This window comes from Enhydra lutris, unplaced genomic scaffold, assembly GCF_002288905.1.
Source record: "Enhydra lutris kenyoni isolate GAN:26980312 unplaced genomic scaffold, ASM228890v2 scaffoldscaffold37, whole genome shotgun sequence".
In the NCBI taxonomy this organism is placed as follows: Eukaryota; Metazoa; Chordata; class Mammalia; order Carnivora; family Mustelidae; genus Enhydra; species Enhydra lutris.
The window spans coordinates 26,979,238-26,998,500 of NW_019154121.1; the positions used below are offsets into that span (position 1 = coordinate 26,979,238).

The 19,263-nt window shown below is 56.0% G+C and overlaps 1 protein-coding gene across 1 annotated transcript; it reads right to left on the reverse strand.

Annotated features, from left to right (window-relative positions):
- Window positions 1-7,110: 7,110 nt before the first annotated feature.
- Window positions 7,111-13,783, reverse strand: LOC111154539 (crystallin gamma N). Its single transcript, XM_022514203.1, has 4 exons — window positions 13,621-13,783; window positions 11,471-11,719; window positions 9,544-9,689; window positions 7,111-7,246 (listed from the first exon to the last, which is right to left on the reverse strand). The coding sequence occupies exons 1-4, from the start codon at window positions 13,639-13,641 to the stop codon at window positions 7,111-7,113; spliced, it is 552 nt and encodes a 183-aa protein (XP_022369911.1). The 5' UTR covers window positions 13,642-13,783.
- Window positions 13,784-19,263: the final 5,480 nt, after the last annotated feature.

Genomic DNA, 19,263 nt, shown 5'->3' on the forward strand with positions numbered 1-19,263 from the left:
GGCTCGATCCCAGGACCCTGGGATCATGACCTGAGCCGAAGGCAGAGGCTTTAACCCACTGAGCCACCCAGGCGCCCCATAGATAAATAACATCTTTTTTAAAAATCTTGAAAGAAGAAAGAAAGAAAGAAAGAAAGAAAGGCAAAATTAATCCTGGCAAAATAAATAGGGCTTAATTTCTCTAACATAACAAAAAGGGTGGCTGCCGACCCTGCTTAGCAGCTTAATGAGGTTGGAACCAGATTCTCTCTACTTTGCTCTCATGATTACAAGAAGGCTGCCTGAGCTCCTGGCATCACATCTTCATTCCAGGCAGGAAGTCAGGGAAAAGAGACATTTTATCAAGACAGCAAAAAGCTTTTTGGAAGTCCTTTTAACAGTCTTTGGCTTTCATCTCTTTGCCCAGAGCTTTTTCCCATGGCTGTGTCCAGGGGCTGTGTCTGTGGAACGGAGTCAGGGGAAAGTGTAGCTGGCTTTCCCAGATGCGTTAGTGAGAACAGGCCAGGGAAGCGGACAGGGACTGGATTAGCTAGTCTACCTTGTCTGTCACATCTCCTTAGGTCTTTGCTGACTAGTGTTTTTCAAACTAGAGAAATATGACCCATTGGGGTCATATGGGTCTCTGACCAGCACTATTTTAAAAGAAAATATTGACATTCAGCTCCACACAGCCATTTCAGTTGTATATAATGACCCACATACAGGTTTCATCGGAAAGACGGGAAGGTCACTGTGGCGGGGCCAGAGGCAGGAGTTAGGAGCGTGCTCTGGGATCACACGGTTGGGGGCACTTTGCGTCCTTTGCAACCATGGTGCGACTTTGGGAAGTTATGATAATTTTAAAAATCTATTTCTTCAATTATAAAAGAGCGAGAATAACATACCCAGTTCATCACGTGTACACATGGTTTAGCACAGTGTTTGGGGCATAGTAATTGCTCAATAATATTTAGTAGTTGCTCAATCAATAAATAAATAGTAATTGCTCAATAAATATTAGCTGTGTTGTTGTGATTCGTGGATACTGATAACGAAGGATGGCTAGGATGGCTGGGTCCCGCTTTAATGGCCCAATTAGATTCACTGAGGATGAGCCAAACGTCCCTCTGTAAACAAGTGATGCGAAAACATTCACCCCCACAGAAAGTTTACTTTGGCTTGATCCCATCAGCCCAGCCCTATGGGGCATTATTAGCCGGAGTCCTAGGGAACTTGTTTTCTTTGCAAGGGGGATGTGTGGAGGATGCTGCTTGTGGGTTGCAGCAAAGGTCCTGAGGACCCATGGAAGAAATTTCCCCTTGGCCTGAGTCCCAGGAACATCTGGACTCCTCCTGGGAAAGTGGTTTCTTTTTATCTTTTGGACCCTGCATCATGGCACCGACGCTGTTCCCTGCTTGCTTGGGGCCCAGTCGGGAGGCCTGCCCTAGCAAAGAATCAGGACCGTGTACCCCACGTCACATTATGGATGCTAACATTATCCTGACCTCACCTTTTTTTCTTCTACCTTTTTCAAAATCCCAAAGATGTCTTCACAGACTTTTTCTGTCTTATTTTTTGAATAGGTCGGATACCCGCTGGCTTTGGTGTGCAGCCCCCTCATGTGTAAAGAGGCATTTGAGTGCTCGCTGTGTGTGGGGAGGGGGGCTGCTCCCTCTGGAAGTGCCCCTCATGGTGACCAGCCTCGGGAAAGGATTTCCGGCCAGCAGCCCCATTTCCTGAGCGGGGGGGTGCCTCTTCCTGCTGCCCTTTCTGTCCATGAGGTTCGGGAATCTCCAGGGCCCTGAGCGGACTGGGCCCAGCTGTGACCCCCATGCTCCCCATGTCTGGAACCCAGGGCAGCCTCCCAAATCTTCTATGGGAAATGGAGCCCAGAGACAACTTTCTCAGCCCCAAGGGGTTGGGCTCCCTGCTCTGGATGTTGGAGGCCCGGCAAGATGGGTGAAGAGAGGGTGTGGGTGTGTCTTCCTGCCCAGTGAACTCTGATCCCCAAGGAGAGCAGTCCTACACAAAGGCCAAACCCACTCTGGTTGAACTGGGACCCTCTTTCCTGGCTGATGGCTCACCGTTCCGGGTCCCTGCCCTCCACTCCATCCAGAGTGGCCAGGTGGTCCTGGGGGATGCTGGGGCTCGCATGGACCAGGGCCAGGGTGCTCAGCCCTGACAGCTCAGCCTGCTTGCCCCTCCCACCCTGAGCAAGGGGCTGGTCTGTTTCTAGGGACCCTGACACCCCACTGAGCGGCTGCCAAGGACTCTTGGGGTGTTTTCAATCACTGATTCCAAAGAGGGGCTTAGCCGCAGGCAGCAGGGGAGCCAAGAGCCTGTTTACAGAAACGCTTACTTTCCTCGTCCAGGGTTCACAGACTGCAGTGCAGGTCCCTCCCTCCCGTGTCCCCAGGCTGCCCCCAGACACCAGTGCGGCTGAGCAGGGGCTGGGGCTTAGGAAGTTGGGGTTCAGCCCAGTCCCATGGCAGCGCCCTGAGCCACCCTGCAGAAGGAACGTCGCCTCATGCACTTTCCAGTCCCTCAGCATTCGGGAACCACAGGTGATCGAGAACAAGGGGACAGACTCTCCTGGTGGGGGTGGTGGGGGCAGGGAGCACCCCAAGGTCCTCTAGAATCCGGGGAGGGTCCTTCTTTTCCAAACCACCACCCCAGCGATGAGGAGCTAGACCTTTGTGTTTATTGTGGCAAAACATAGAGAACCCAAGACTTCCCGGCCAAACCACTTCTCCGTGTTCGGTTCCGAGGCTCGGAGCGCGTTCGCGGGACCATCCTCCCCGGAACATTCCCATCTTCCCAAACTGGAACTCCAGACTGCATTTGGAAAAGTCTCTCGTTCCGCAGGTTTTCATGGAAACCCCATAGGGTTTCTGGGGGGAACCAACGTATGTCATTGGAGCAAAGGCAGAGACGGGAGGCCTTCAGCAGAGACTGCGTCCCTCTGGCGAGTCCCCAAGGATGCAGGGGACAGCCTGGCCACCTGCAGGGGGTGGAGGAATGCGCCCAGAGAACACGCCTGGGCCGGTCCCTGCAGGCCAGGAACATCTGCATCTTCAAAGGGAAACTTTTCTCCTGTGGTCTGACTGGGCCTGTTGAACAGCGGTCAGGTGGGGGGCGGGGGAGGGCCCGGGCTGCGGGCGGAGGGCTGGCTCGAGAAAGTCCCTGCTCCCCAAACCGCAGCGTGGGGACAGAGGTATGTGAGGCATGTGTGACTCTCCTCAGAAGGCAGCGGGCCTCCATCTACCAGCCCCCTGGACCGACTTCAGACAAATTACAGGCCTGCCCACAAGCACTTTGGTGGGAATCTTGTTTTTCCTCTTTCCTACAGAAAGCAGATTTGCTGACAGATTAGGGAGCAGGGGGCTGGGGTGAGGGGAGGTCACCCAGGAGCACAAGCCCTTAGGGTGAAGCATTAAATCACCCGTTAATGAGGTGCCGATATTCCTCAGTGTTGGGGAGAGGGGACAAGTTCAGGAAACCTCTGGAAGGCCTGGAAGGGCTGCGAGGCCTGCCCCTCCCACACCCCCAGGCTTTTGGAGGACTGGACCCATGGGAAGGCTTCCTCAATCAGTTCTCACGTAATCCCTAGGAAAGGGGTGCTATGGCCAACCCCACCGCACAGCAGGGGAAACTGAGGCATGGGGCAGTGACCTGTCTGGGGTCACATCATAGGGAGTACCGGCTCTTAGGGCTCCCCCACGATGGAGCTCCTTCTCCCTGCGTCCCAGTGTACTGGGTGACCTTGCACACGCGGCTTACTTCCAAGGACCCATATTCATACAGCGCCTTCTCATGGCTTACTTGCTTGGGTTTTACAACTGTATACAGTTGGAACAACAGATAGGTTTGCACTCACTTCACAGGGCAGGACGCCAAGGCCTGAGGCTGTTTGGTTTGCGTTATGGGCTCAAATGTGTGCCCCCCAGATTCCTAGGTCCTGACCGTCAGAACCTCAGAAGGTGACTGTTTGGTGCAATTAAGTTAAAATGAGGTAGCTCAGGTGCACCGAATCCAAAATGACTAGCGTCCCCATGCACAGCCGCACGCAGAGGGAGGGCCCTGTGAAGACACGTGGGGAAGATGACCAAGGAGACAGGCGTCCGGAGAAACCCTCCCCATGGCCCCTTGACCGTGGACTTCCAGCCTCTGGACGGTGAGGAGCCCGCAGCAGTGGTGTTCGTGAGGGCAGCCTGAGCAGCTGGGCCGCTTCACTCCCAGTTCACACCGTGGGGGCAGAAGGCCGGTCCTGCTTCACCCCACATGCCCCGCTCCAGGGTGAGGATGCCCGTTTCCCTTCCTCCCCGTCACAGGGAGTTTGGATGAGGGCAGAGGACTGTGCTTGGAGCATGTGATTGCCCCTGGGTGCGGTGATGCTTACTTTAACGATGGTAAACCCCGCCTCAACCTGTGGAGCAGGGTAGCAGGCTGGTTGGGAACAGGGAGGTCAGCCAGCTCTGGATTTGAATCCTGTGACCTCGGGAAAGTTGCTTAGACTGTCCCCCCGCTCGCAGTGGTGATAACAGGACTATTATCATCCTGGGATCAGTGTTCGTAATGAGGAACCTTGCAGAGCACGACGAACGCTCACTGGCCATCATCACCATCAGCAGGTAAAGGGGTGTGGGACCCTAGAAGCCTGGGGCCAGCTGGAACCCTAGACCCTCCTGTCCCAGACCTGGGGGCAGGTTTGAGGGACCAGCTGAGCAGGGACGGGGTCCTAGCCGTGGGCAGGGCCCATAAGAGCAGAGACCAGAGTGGTGGACTTCACACAGAAAAGTTCTACCTCCCAGAACAAACTGGCGGAGAAATGAAAAAAACAAGAGCATCATTTCCTACAAAGGCTCCTCCCAGCTCAGACCTGGTGACTGTGTGTTTAAATGTTCATTGGTTCCGGGCTTGAAGAGAGGAACTGGTTTGCTGTCGGTCTGTGGTGGTTTCTTCAAGTTCATGATCTGAGCCTTTTCAGGAGGGAGGGTGTGGATGGAGGGTCTGCACATGGTGTACCTCAATCCCACAGTGCCCGGGACTCTGAGGTTCCACTCTCCGGGCTGCAGGAGGTGGACTGGGGCATGTGGGGTGCAGAGTGCACCCTTTGTAGACCCCACGTACAAATGGCAGGATGGTGGCCTCCGCCCCACCCTCCGCCCCATCCTGGGCAGGTGCACGGTTGCCCAGGGTGTAAACTCTGCTCAGAGGGGTCCCCCAGCAGACTCGTGGGGTCCCTACACCTTTGCCACCCAGATATTGGCAGGTGTTACCCAGGGTGAACAGCGGGAGCTCTCGGTGACTCACCTTCTCCACTGGTCTCAGCGGGAGACCTGGGGTGCAGGGGCGGGGCCTGGCAAACGGAGCAACTCCACCCTCACAGTCCACCAGGACGACCCTCCCCCTCTCCCTCACTCAGGACCCAAGCCCGGAGATTTCTGGCTTTCTTTCAGGGACCCTGTTTCCCTCCCTAAACCCCAGCTTCCATCCCTACCATCCCCAGCCTGTCCACAGCTCAATTCCAGTTTACGTATTAATCTCAGGGTTCAAGTTCTCTCCCATAGGGGTCCTGAGGAAGTGGCCAGCCTGAAGGGGCCCTTCCTGGTGGGGACCCCTTTCCTCTACTGGGAAAAGGACACGCAAGATGTGTGGTAAGGAGGGGATGGGAGCCTGCATGGTCGGTCAAGAGGCAAACTGTGGGGGGGCAGAGACCCCAGGGTCACAGAGAGTTGGGGGGTTTGGAAAGCAGGACCAGGGGCTTGCCAATGGTCAGAATTCTTGGGAACAATTCATACTGCTGTGGTCCCGGATCCATCCTCCAGTCAGGGGCCTCGGTCCAGGTGCCGTGGGGAATAGACAGACATCTTTGGGACCATCTCCATAAAAGTGTCCAAGAGCCCAGTGGCCCTGAGTCCCCAGAAGCCCAGGCCACAGGAGAGGACCCATGTGGAAGGAGCATCTCCATCTCCATTTGAACAGCCAAAGTCAGTCCAGGCTGCTCTGTGGTTCAGGATTCTGGCGTGCAGGTGGGGCGGCGGGGGTGGGGGCTGCAGGGAGGGGGAAGGAGTTACCTGTCCCACTTCTAGTGTCCAGCAGGTTCCCATCCTCTCACGGGGGAGGGGAGGCCGGACATTGAAGTGTGGGTGGGGAAGTGTCTTGAGTAAGGACCCTCTTATTCCCGGAAACCCAGGACAGGCTCCTCCCTGAGCCCCCCCCGCGCCCGGGGCAGTGCTCCCTTCCATTGAACTCACCCCCCAACAGGATGGACCTGGTGTCCTGGAGAGGGCCCAGGCCACAAAGAGTTTCCATGGATTCACCCAGAGGGGAGAAAGGAGCCCAGCCCCTGGGTCTGCCCAGCCCTGGGAGCAGGCTGGGGACTGGAGTGATGTTCCACATTCCGGCTCCTTCCACGTCTCCTCCTCCATTCCGTCCAAGTCCACGTGTTCTCGAGCTTCTTCCAAGCCCCCGGTACAGGACACAAGGGACAATGTGTCTCTCAGGTCCAGCCCATCCTTTCAGAGGGGCCTTCCCAGTAAATCCCTAAGCCAAGATCAGCCAGAGAGGCAGAGTCGTGAACCCTGGGTCAGGCTCTTGGCTGCGGAGCAGACCACATGGCCTGGCAGCCGGGAGTTGCTGAGTCAGGGAGAGGCAGAGCCAGGAGGGAGGGGCGGGGCCTTCTCCCACCCCCAGCACTTCTCTCCCCTTCACCCTGGCTGGTCCAGGCTCCAGGCCAGAGGACCCCCTGAAGCTTGCTTGGGGACCACAGGCTCCCCCTTCCCCATTCAGAGCATGGGCTTTTCACGAATGAAAGGAAAGTGTTCGACTCCGTTTAGATGCCATCCAGCTCTCACGTTCCCCAGGGGGTGCCTCACAGCGCCCCCCCCCCCCCCCCCCCCCACCGCTGCTGTCCTTCTGGGCCCCCCAGCCCCCTACACTGTGTTGCAGCCGCCTCCTGCCCAGGGCCTCAGGTGCCCCATCGGCTGCCTGGTGGCAGGGAGGGGCGGGGAAATCACTCAGGCCAGCTCTGCTCTCGTTTCTCTGATTTTTATTCCCTAGGGTCTGAGCCCCAGGGGGGCTGGAAGGGGCTGCCCCCAGGCACACCCGGGGCCTGCAGACTAGAAGTAGTTAGAAGTAGTTGACCACTCTCCGGAGGGACTGGATGCGGGCGTTGTGGGCCTCCCAGTCGGAGCAGCTGCGGAAGTCACCCCGCTCTACTAGGTACATGCGGCCCCGGTAGTTGGGCTCCTCGTACAGGACCCACCTGGTGTCAGAGGGAGGCCGGTGACTGCCGGGCCGCTGAGCGCAGGATCCCTCCCTTCCTGGCCCAGAGAGGAGACCTGCCCGCCCCCAGGGTCTGGAGCCAGAGAGGTGCAGAGGGGGGTAGGGAGAGGATCACAGCTGCCCCCCCCCCACCAAGGGGACTCACAGCCCACTTGTCACACCGGCCTTTTCTCAGCCAGGCCTCTCCTCCTCACTTCTGAGGCTCCCTTTCTGCTTTTCCACCATGGGAGGCAAAGCGGGGCTACAGGCCTCGGATCTGGTTGCTGGGGTCCCTCGGGGCCCAGGCCGTGGGGTGCTCTGACTTAGCAGTTAACCCTTATTGTGGCCCTGAGAGTTCTTGCCCTCCCACCCCAAAGCTCTCTGCGGTTAAAGGAACTTTCTCTCTGCTGAGACACACTCAGAAATTACAGCCCATCCGGCCTGAGGCCACACAGCCCCCTGAGTGAGTGAGTGAATGGTCTGCTTGGGACAGCTTGCCCAGCACTCCCCTCTCCTGTCACCCCCTCTCCTGTCACCGTGGGCTGTCTTCTCCATCCTGACTCCACCTCCGTGCCTGGTGCTTCTACACAAGGGTCAGGAGTCAGGAAGAGCAGGAGAGGCCCGGGTGTGTGAGCTACAGGGTCCCTCAGGGCTGACCTGGTTTATCCTGGCCTTCCCACACCCCCTGGCCTCCCTGTGCCCTGACATCCACTGGACCCAGACTGCCCCCCTCCCGTGCCCCCAATCTCCCCACACCCACGGGCTGGGCCTCCTCAGTAAACCTCTCCTCCCGGCCTTCCTTCTGTGACTTTGGGGAAGGAATGGGCAGGAAGAGGAAGGGAGCCATGGGGTGGGAGTGGGGGGATGTGGAGGGAGGTGGGCAAGGCCCATCCACAGCGCAGGGACTGTGCCCTTAGGGGGCGGGAAGTACCCTCTGGGACACAGGTCTGTGGGGACAGGTCAATCCTGGGCTGACTCCAGAACCGAGCAAAGTGGACTCCTATGTCTGGGAGGCAGTAGGGACACCTGCCTGGAGGGCCCCATCAGACCCTAGGAAGGCCCTGAAGGAGGTCACATCCAGACCTTCTGGCAGTTCCCCCTTGCCAAAGGCTTACTCTTTTCTCTCTCTCTCTCTCTCTTTTTAACTAATGAAAGTCACAGGAGGCAAAGGGGGAGAAGAACAGAGCCCTGGGTCGGAACGAGGGGCTGGGCACATGCAGCTGCTGAGTCTCCATCTCCTCTTGGGCAAATCAAGGCCTGTAGGAGACCCCGTGCCCCTGTGGTCAAAACTCTTAGCTCCTGCCTTCCCACGGTTTTTTCTCAAGAGGCCCCGGGGGTTCCCCGGTGGGTGTAGGGGTGGCAGCGACGGTCTCAGGAGGCAAAGGAGGATTTTGGCCTCCTGAGACACAAGCTGGCTGGCAGTTTTCCAGGCAAATGGTGGTTCTGGAATTCGACCCCCCAGATCCCCAACTTAGGGCAAAAGGGGTTTCTGAGAGGCTGAGAAAGGCAGACGTGACCAAATGAATCCTGATGGAACCAGAATGACAGAGATGGTGGGAGAGGAGCAGGGCCGCCCGGGACTCTGGGTGAGGCTGCCCCTGGGAAAGGGGGTCCGGTTCTTCCTCTGGCTCAGCCGCTCTCTTCATCAGCCCCTCCCGTGACCACCCTCTTGAACCTGTTGTGGCGTTCCCTGACCCTAACATCAGACACAGCAGCTGGATCCCTAAGCTGCTGAGACGGGAGCCATGTTCCTGGGAGCCGAGGGGGCTCTTCTGCAGACGGGATGGGGCTGAGGTCTCGAGGCCTCTCTTGTCTAGACCGGGGACACCAACCTGAAGCCAAACGCCTGGCTGCACTCCCAGCCGCGCCACTCACAAGAGGGGCAAGGTCACCCTCTAGCCTCAGCTAGATGCTCGGCGGTGGCTGAGCACGGGTACACAGGCCGCCCACGCCCAGCTGATGGAAGGAACCAAGCGTGCAGGGGCCAACAGAAGCCAGGCTAGCCCGGGGTTTTGATGACCTTCCTGCAGGAGGGCAGACAAGCCCCTCTATGCCTGGACCAAACCCCCCCACCTCCCGGCCACAGTCTGTCCACCAGGAGTGAGTGCCACCATGATGTCCATCTCCCTGGGAGGCCTGCGGGCTGGGGCTCTGCCTCCTTTGCTCGCCTGGGGTAGAGGAGGCAGCTGAGGGAGGGAATGGGCCTGCGGGGGGGGGGGGGGGGGGCAGGCTGCCCACACTCGCTTGTGCAGGGCCCCCCGCTGGGCTGCGGTCCGTGGCCGTACAGCCTGTACTCACGCTCCGTCCCCGTACACCTTGATGGCGTTGACGCAGTTCTTGGACCAGCCCTGGCTCTGCAGGAAGGGGCAGTCTTCCTGGAACTCCAGGCACTGGCCGGTGAAGTTGCAGCCTTCGAAGATTTCCAGGCGGAAGTTCTCCCCATGCTGTGGGCCCCGTGGGAGCGGAGGAAGGAAAGAAGGCAAAGGCACTGAGTTTCCCTCCCCTACATAGACACCCGTGCAGCCAGGGATCCTAGAAGTCCTGCGCTGGGCGGGGGCGGGCAGTGAGAGCCCGCCACCCTGGCACAAGTGTCAACAAGGCACTCCGCTATTTCTGGTGCGTGGCCGAAAAGGTCGAACGAAAAGGGTCTATTACTTTACAAAGCTTTCCAAGCCCCTGAACCAGTCCAAGCTCCTCTTAAGTCAACTCAAGAATCCAAGGGTTAGAGAGGGCCGGACGGACGCCTGGGAGGCAGTGGCCGTGCTCTGACCAGTACCCAGACCACTGGGTTTCCTTCTGGTGCCGGCACTGGGGAACCCCTGCCCCAGCCGCCCCAACGCATTCCTCTGCCCTTCATTTCCACCCTGGGGCAGCAGGCCAAGGGCAAGCCTTCATTTTATCTTGTTTTTTTAAAGATTTTATTTATTTATTTGACAGACAGAGATCACAAGTAGGCAGAGAGGCAGGCAGAGAGACAGGAAGGGAAGCAGGCTCCCTGCTGAGCAGAGAGCCTGATGCGGGCTCCATCCCAGGATCCTGGGATCATGACCTGAGCCGAAGGCAGAGGCTTTAACCCACTAAGCCACTCAGGCACCCCCAGGGGCAAGCCTTTAAATGATAATATTTTACAAACTGTAATAGAACCTTTTATTAAAACATGAAGCAAAAAATCTAAAACAAATAACAGAAATCTCATTTGCTGAAATCCCTGCGGGCTCACTGCGATGACGGTGTATAAGCCCCTAGAAGATTCCTTGCATTTCCAAAAGTCAGAGGAGGGCCAGCTCCCTACGACTGGCTCTGGGGGCCGCAGGGGATGGGGCCGCATCACAGCTGGCCACAAGGATATCTCTTAGAAGAGCATTCAAAAAATACCCAGGATAGTTTTCATAGAAATCGCATTCTGCAAGATCCAGAGTCATCCCTGTTAGTTCCTGTTTCCATATGTCTACGGCCTGGTGGAAATACTAAGAAAGCATTCTTAACAATTTGAGATGTCAAAGCCCCGCTGGTTTTATAACTCGGTAGAAAAGCGCCCCCTTCAGATGTTCACTGGCACCGCCTGGCCCCTACGTCCAGGGAAAGATCTTTCCACAGACACATGGCTGAGACTCAGAGAGTCTGGTTCGGGAAGCAGCCATCTCCCTGATCATGTGGGCCTCCCAGCGGCTCAGCTGGCACTTGTAACTTGGGAGAGTCCAAAAGAATGGGAATGCCGGGTCCTCGAACCACCCCTACACCCTGTAAGGGCAGCTAGACACGAACAGTCCTTCACCACGGGTAGGGACACCCCTCACGTCCAAAGTCTCTTGGAAAGTGCTCCAAGATGACCCGCACGGGTGGATAACCCGGGCCCAGATCAGCCTGGCTTTAGCTAAAATCTCCCCCATCTGATTGCAAATCCAAACTTCTAATATTTCCAACAGCCATTTTAAGTGCAACATTCAGCAAGATGTCAGAATCGGACCTTGGAGGTTGCTGCCTGATACACTTTGATAAATGTAGGTATAAAAACTCGCAGGCGCTCTGGGGTTCGGTCTCATGTTTTCCCACACTCGGGGGGTAGGCGGGTCCGCATGGGGGCATCTCTCCATCTTAAACATCCCGTGACCTCACCAGATCTTAAAGTTGGAAGGCTGCGCTCCCAGATGTTTTTGTCCCACGTCTAAGCAGCACAGACCCTCGGTCCCTCTGGCAGGAAGCCCCTGGCCGGAGACCCACTCACCATCCCGATGGGGCGGCAGGAGCCCATGTGGTCGTTGTGGCCGTTCCAGCGGAGGAAGTCGGGGTAGTCCCCGTGCTCCAGGATGAACTGCTGGCCCCGGAAGTCGGGGTGATCAAAGCAGACCCAGGCACCGCTCTCCACCCGGATGGAGTTCACCCGGTTCATAAAGCCTCGGTCCTGGAAGTTGTCACAGTCCCCGTAGACCTCCAGCTTCCTCCCGGTGAAGTGCTTGCCCTCATAGAGGATGATCTAGAAAGGCCAGGTTAGAGGGCTCGAGGTCAGAGCGTTCCGTCCTTTCAGGCTTGGGAGCAGACACCTGGCGTCCAACACCCTCAACTAAACCCTGATTCCCAGGCTTGCCACGGATGGCAGGTGGTCAACCCCGTTAGCAGGGTGAAAGAATGAAGGGAAGGTGGGTTGAGGTCAGACCCAGGACCTGGCCCTCCCCACTCCGGGGGGTGGGGGGTCATGCTTGAGCAGATAAATTTCAGTAGATATATGGGGATAGGGACTCTCCCTTTGTCCCTGGGCCCATTTGAAAACAGGCTCTTTTCAAACTCCCATTGCATTTTTTTAAAAAGATTTTTATTTATTTATTTGACAGAGAGACAGAAATCACAAGTGGGCAGAGAGACGGGCAAAGAGAGAGGGGAAGCAGGCTCCCTGCTGAGCAGAAAGCCTGATGCGGGGCTCGATCGCAGGACCCTGGGATCATGACCTGAGCCCGAGGCAGACACTTCACCAACTGAGGCCCCCAGGCACCTCTCCCACTGCATTTTTTCAACTTAGTCTTTGTTCGTTGTTAAATCATAACATCCAAGGAAGTGTTTTTAGAAGAAAGCATTTCACCCACAACCCCACCATCATAACCAAACATTGAATTTTCAGAAAGGTTCCTGGGACGGGGCCCCTTAGTGGGAAAGTCTGAGCGAGCGCAACAGAGACAAGTCAGGGCACGGTGCAGGGATTCATGGCTAAACGGGGGCATTTTCTTTTTTCTTTTCTTTTTTTTAAAGATTTTATTCATTTCTTTTGCAGAGAGAGATCACAAGTAGGCAGAGAGGCAGGCAGAGAGAGAGGAGGAAGCAGGCTCCCTGCTGAGCAGAGAGCCCGATGGCTCGATCCCAGGATCCTGAGATCATGACCTGAGCAGAGGCTTTAACCCACTGAGCCACCCAGGTGCCCCATAAACGGGGGCATTTTCAATGTAACTCATCCTGTTGTTGGCTGGGCTACTCCCCTGGGTGCCGGGCTTGCGTCACAGCTGGAGCATCGCCAGCTCAGCGTTCGGTCTAGTGTCCTACGGCAGTATGGCGCTGACAGGTTCCCCTTGTCCCTAAACTACATAACACGACCTCTACTGGCCCCGAAGTTCACTTTCTGCCAGGGAGTGTGAAATTCAACCACACAATAACTCTTGGGGTTTCTAGAATTGCTCCTAGAAGGGCCCTGGCAAAGTACAAATAATGGTGCCTGGTGGCTGGTAACTGCTGCCATCGCTGGCCAGGTCACCCTCATGGTCCAGGTCACGGTGGCGGTCTTGGATGACTACCCTTCTACATCCTCACCCTCCCGCCCACCAGAAGCTCTGAAAGCCAGGACATGACTTCCCAGCTCCCGGGGTCCCTCTGGGTCCGGCAGGGAGGGTGCACAGGGGCATGATGGGCTCTTGGGGTTTGGGGTTACTGAAGCCTGACCAAGCCAGTGCAGACTGAGTAATGCTCTCCCCACCGACCCTGAACTTGGCCTCTGGCGACCAAAGGCTGCATCGAATCCGCCAGGAGAGGGAGCAGAGAATGGGGGGCGGAGGTCTGAATTTGCCACCTTCTTGCACCACTCCTGGGCGATGGCCCAGAGAGATTCAGGGAGAACCGGTCGCCCCCGGATCCAAGATCCTTCAGGCCGCCCCCGAGCCAGTGCTGGAGGCGGTGGAGACGGGACCGTGCCACCCCCACGCCACAGAAGCCAGGGCGCCCGGGGCGGGCAGGCCGTTTTGCCAGTTCTGCTGGGGTCTGTCGGAGGCGCAGGGGCCTCCAGTAACAGTCCGGCCCCTGCCTCCCGAGGACCCCGGGCAGCGCCAGGCGGCGGGTGTCGGGCCGCGCGCGGGCGGCGTCCGTTACCGTCGGTCCGGCCGGGAGGGCCCCACTCACCTTTCCCGAGCGCTGCGCCATGGTGTGCCCGCCCCGCCGGCGGCCAGCCCCTATATAGCCGGCGACAGCCCTGCTGGCTCAGCGCCGCCCGGGACAAAAGATTTGCTGGCGGGCGCGTTAGTGCTGGTCCGGCGCCCTAAGCCCGCACGGGGCCGCCCCGCCCCGGCCGCAGCACCGAACCCCCCCGCCGCGAGCCCCGCCGTGCGCCCCGCCCCCTGCCCGGGGTCAGAAGGGTGCCTGCGGGGTCACGGCGGCCCCGCGAGCCCCTCGCCGGCGCCACCACCGCCCCATCTGTCTCTGACCCTCGCCCGCCCGCCGTCCCTGCTGAGTCAGGGGCACACACACGCACACACGTGCGCGCACACACGCACACGCACACGCCGGGCCCCGCTGCCTCCTCTCTGCCTCGGGGGTTCTCCAGCAGTGCCTCCCCCTACCCTCCCTGGGCACCGAGCCATCCCGGACGTCCCGCCCGGTAAGAGAAGTTACTGAAGTTTTTCTCTGAACCAAGGATGGAACCCAGCTCCTGGACTGCCCCCTCCCACCCACAGTGCCTGCTGCTCTGCTCTTAGCTCCCAGGCCCACCTGACAATCTGCTCACCAAAGCACACAGCGGTGGGGGGCCCACCCGCTCCTGCATCTCTTATCCCAGGTTGGCCTCCCATTCCTTTTCCCCTCCTGCGTTCTTGTCCCTGAGTGCTGTCTCCCACCCCCAATCAGTGCTCGTCCTCTGTTCCTTTCCGTGGGACCTGCCCTGCCCCCATAGCCAGACCACCCCGCTGGGCAAAGATGGGTTTACCAAAACAGGCAGACCCGTTGCAGAGTGAGGCTTTCTCGTGGCACAGAAGTTCTTGGCACTCAACAAAGGCTCAAAGATTGTGAATAGAGTCAACACTAAGCCTGCAAGATGTGCAACCCCCAGATTAGGCTGGAGGGATGAGATGCGTATCCATAAAACTATGACTGTGGTGGTTAACTGGGGCTGGGGGCCAGCTCTGAGATCACAAGAGAGAGAGCTCATCTGCCCGGGATGACCCCAGGGGGCTTCATGAGGGCAGTGGGGGGATGCTGTGGGAAACAGTCTGAATTGTTTCTCCACTTTCAGGAAGGAATTGTGAGCGCCATTTCACAGATGAGACGCAGCAGACTCAGAAGGGGAGGTCATGCAGCTCCTGGGGCACAGGGCTGACCTTGCCCCTGTTCTCAGAGGCTGTCCAAGTTTAGCCCACTCAGTGGGCCTGGCCGAGCTGTTGCCCCCACAGGCATCCACACGGGCCAAGCCACGCATCCCAACATTTGCTTCCTGACTCGGGCCTTGCGGGGGGAATAGAATTAAAGACAAAATCTCCCCAAAAGCCTGTCCCTAAAGGTAGAAGAGGAAGAAAACCGTTGTATTATCGAATAAAAAAGCATTAAGCCTGAATGTGATGTGCATCGCAGGCCATCCTCCAAAGAGATTTCAAAGACAGGGAAATCTAGCTTTTTTATCTAGATAGGCAGGTGTGACTCCCTCTCAGGGGAGGGACCTGAGCAAGCAACCCTCTCAGGTCCCTCCCTCTTCGGGAGCTTCCTACTATCGCTTACTGAACCGCTTAGCTGCCCACCTCTTTATCAGGTCTACCTCTTCAGTCTTTGGAGCGGGTGACCGAGAACCATGGGCATTCACGATGCAAAAATCCTGCAGCACTTGCTTAAAAAGGGGCCCAGGGGGAAACTCTGAAAAAAAAAATGTGTCTTCAATGAAAGGTAGTAGTAGAAAAAATATGAAAGAGAGAGAGAGAGAAAGAAATTGTCGATTTTTTTATCTCTTTGTGGTGGAGATAGATTTTGCAATTCAAAGTAAGTGACAGCTGGAGCTAAGCCAGGCCATTCCTCCCAGGAAACTGGGGTGGGGGGGATTAGGGGGATGGGGAGATGTGTTCCTCGATGATTCCCTTTCAAAAAGGTGGCTCCCAGCTCCTGGAGGAAATGTTGCTGAGTTTTCAAACTGGCAAGCAGCTTGTTTAGCTGTTAAAAGATGTGCACTCATGTAAGAACCAAGAAAGCACGGACTGGGTGGCCCAGTCGGTTAAGCATCTGCCTTTGGCTCAGGTCATGATCCTGGAGTTCAGGTCGATCCCCACATCGGGCTCCCTGCTCAGCAGGGAATCTGCTTTCCCCCTCTCCTGCTCCCCCTGCTTGTGGTCTCTCTCAATGTCAAATAAAAAAAAAAAATCTTAAAAAAAAAAAAAAAATGGAGAACCAAGAAAGAAATTCTAGAAGAAAAAGGAGGGACGGGACGTCTCTTCCCTTATTTAAGATTTTTTAATTTTAATTTTTTTTTTATTTGACAGAGAGAGAGAGATCACAAGTAGGCAGAGAAACAGGCAGAGATAGAGGGTGAAGCAGGCTCCCTGCCAAGCAGAGAGCCAGATGCCGGGCTGGATCCCAGGACCCTGGGATCATGACCTGAGCCGAATGCAGAGGCTTAACCCACTGAGCCACCCAGGCGCCCCGTCTTCCCTTATTTTCAACTAGGAAAATTCAGCCTTTTTTCTTTTTTTTAAATATAAGCTTTATTTTCTAGAGCAATTTTAGGTTCATAGCAAGATGAGCTCCAAGTACAGAAAGTTCCCATATAACCCCTGCCCACCGCAGCCCCCCACCATCAGCAAACCCCCCCCCCATGTGGCGTATTTGTTACAACTATGAATAAACACTGGCACATCGTGATCACCTGAAGTCCACAGTTTAACTTGTATTTGCCCTTCGGGCACCAGGGCCAGAGCCCAGAGACAAAGCGCCCAGGTGATGTGGGGAGATTGAAAACACAAGCAGAGATTTCAGGTGTCTTCGGCAGAGTCTACGTGAAAACAATAATAAGCTACAGCCTCATGGGAAGAACTGGTAAAAATGAACACGTGGCTGGGGTTTCTTCAACCTTCGCCTCCATTCCCCTGTCCCAGCGCCATGTCACAGCTCTCACCCAGGATCTTCATTACAAGGAGGTCAGGTCTGCCGTTGTTCGTGTGATGTATTTGTGCCCAAGAAGAATCCCTGCCCCGAGCGGCGATCTCCCCTCGCAAACCCCAGGCCCGCAAAGCCTCACCCCTGCAGAGCCTGGTCCGTGAGCGGTCTTCGGTAGCACACTGTTAAAAGGAACTATGACTGCTAGCTGGCGACAAAATGCTAGGGGAATGGCTCAGAGTAAAACGATGACAGTGGAGGGAGCAGGGCTCAGAATGCTGTCTTGATTTTAAGAAAATCCCAACAACGTGCGATCTTAAAAGCTGGGAGCAGCTGCTCAGCGTGGAAAGTGGCTAAAGCACCGCCAGTCCAGCGCCCACGTGCCCACTTGGGTTTTTGTCAAGACTCTTCCCTTTTTGGGTAAGTTAAAGCATAGAGGAGTCTAGAAAGTAATGGAAGGACTAAGAACTCACCCATTACCCAGCTTTGTTAAATCTTAACATTTTGGCATTTTTACATCAGGTCGACTTTTTTGTCTTTAAAGAAGGAAGTCATCAGGGGCCCCTGGGTGGCGCAGTTGGTAAGCCAGAGTTTTGAGTCTTGGTTTAAGCTCTGGTCTTGATCTCGGGGTGGGGGGTATCGGGGGTGGGGATCACGGCAGGCTCCAGCTCAGTGAGGAGTCTGCCAAAGTTTCTCTCTCCCTCTCTCTCTGCCCCTCCTCATTCTCTGTCTCTCTAAAATAAATCAATCTTAAAAAAAAAAAAGTAATCAAAAGCCTTCCTTCTCCAGAAATGACCACTATACTGATTTTTGTGTTTATTATTTCTTTGAATGTTTTCATACCTTTACTATTTGTGTACGTGGAAATAACACACATTTTACAGTGGATTAACATTGTATAGGTATCCTTCTGCAATTAAAAAAAAAAGATTTTATTTATTCAACAGAGCAAGAGAGCACAGGAGAGGGTGGGGGGCTATAGAAGGAGAGGGAGAAGCAGACTCCCTGCGGAGCTGGGAGCCCAATGTGGGGCTCAATCCCAGGACCTTGCGATCATGACCTGAGCGGAAGGCAGACTAGAGCCGAAGGCAGACTAGAGCCAAAGGCAGACGCTTAACTATCTGAGCCACCCAGGAGCCCCCTTCTGCAATTGTTACCTTCTTGTTTGTGATCCCAGTTTCTGAAATCGTGAATGGATAACTCTTGGTAATTTCCTCAGAAAACTAAGTAAAATCTTCCGTCTATTGATCTAGTACGTTGCATGCCCGGAAAATTCAGTGTCTATTAAAAGCAAGCAAAGAATACAATGTATTTGGGTGAAATTGTGCGACCGTTCCTCATGGCTTGTTGCAAGATATCTTGCTGCAAGTTACTGGGAGCCCAAAGGCCTGTCCCTCCTCTATCGTTCTGACAAATGGAAACCCCCTCAGATGTCCAAATGCCCTCAGGGGCCAAACCCACCACTTTTGGGGGCCATACCTGTGTGTGAATTTGCGCAGTGAAGCGTGAGCTCACCTCCCCTGGATGGAGGCAAGGCTGCACGAATCCATGAGCGAATGAGGGCAAGCACACGAATGGCACAGTGTTAGCCATCAGGAGGTTTGGCTGGGCCTGGGTCAGTGTGTGCCCAGAAAGTGCACTGGGCAGCTTGGGGATAGCCTCGGTCCTCTGGGCGCACTGGCCTCTGGTGGACACGGCGGGAGGGAGCTCCCTTAGCCAGAATCTGCGCCCTTCTAAGGGGGATAGGGTTGCTGTGAACCAGCGCGGGGGGGCCCTGAACCTCCTTGGGAGGAGGGGAGAAAACTTCCTGGGGTTTCCTGGGTGCCAAGCCCCTCCCCCTGGGGTCCCGGCTCCGCCCCGTTTCAGGTGTTCTTCTACGAGAGAGAACACGTCTCCCTCCTGGAAGACGGGCCGGAGGTCTCCAGTGCAGGAGGCGCGAATCGGATTAGGGTAGGGAAGGAGAGGGTGGGAGGGCCAAAGCTGAGCGTCTGGGATCTGGGAGACATCGCCTTGGCCCCATCTCCCTCCCCGAGAACAAGCGCGCTCGCGTAAGGGAGAGGCGCCGAAGCCTGACCCCTAGTGGTGCTGACAATAACTACAGCGCAATTGCTGGGGGCGGGGCAGCGGTGTGTGGGGGCGGGGCTTGGGATTGCAGGACCGCCGACCGCAGGGACCGTAAGCTCCGTGTTTACGCAGCCGGGACCCGCTGACACAACCTGCCTTTAATTCCCTCGGCAGTCTTCAGAGGCAGGTGTTATCACCCCCACTTTGTAGATTCGGGAAGTGAGGCACAGGGTAAGTAACTGGCCCGAGGTCATAGACCTCGTGAGCTGCGATTTTAATGCAAAATCCGTGCTTTTTCCCCCAAAGACATTACGGTTCATACATTCTCCTTGCATTTTGCCGTTTTATAGTCTAGTTTGTCTGTTCCTGTCCTTGAGTCAGACGTCCTCCTCCAGCTCCCCTCCTTCACCCAAGTCTTCAGCATTTCCTCATCTCCTGACTCAAACGCTGAAAATATGCCCACTTGGAGAAATCCACCCAAGCAATCAATAGAAAGGAAATAAAGAATTATGAGAACACATTTAAGTGACAAGAATGGAAAGATAATTCCAACGTATACTAAAGGACATTCCAGAAAAGAGCCAGCAAGAGCAGCAGTTGGTTCAGCACCTGCCTTGGGCTCAGGTAATGATC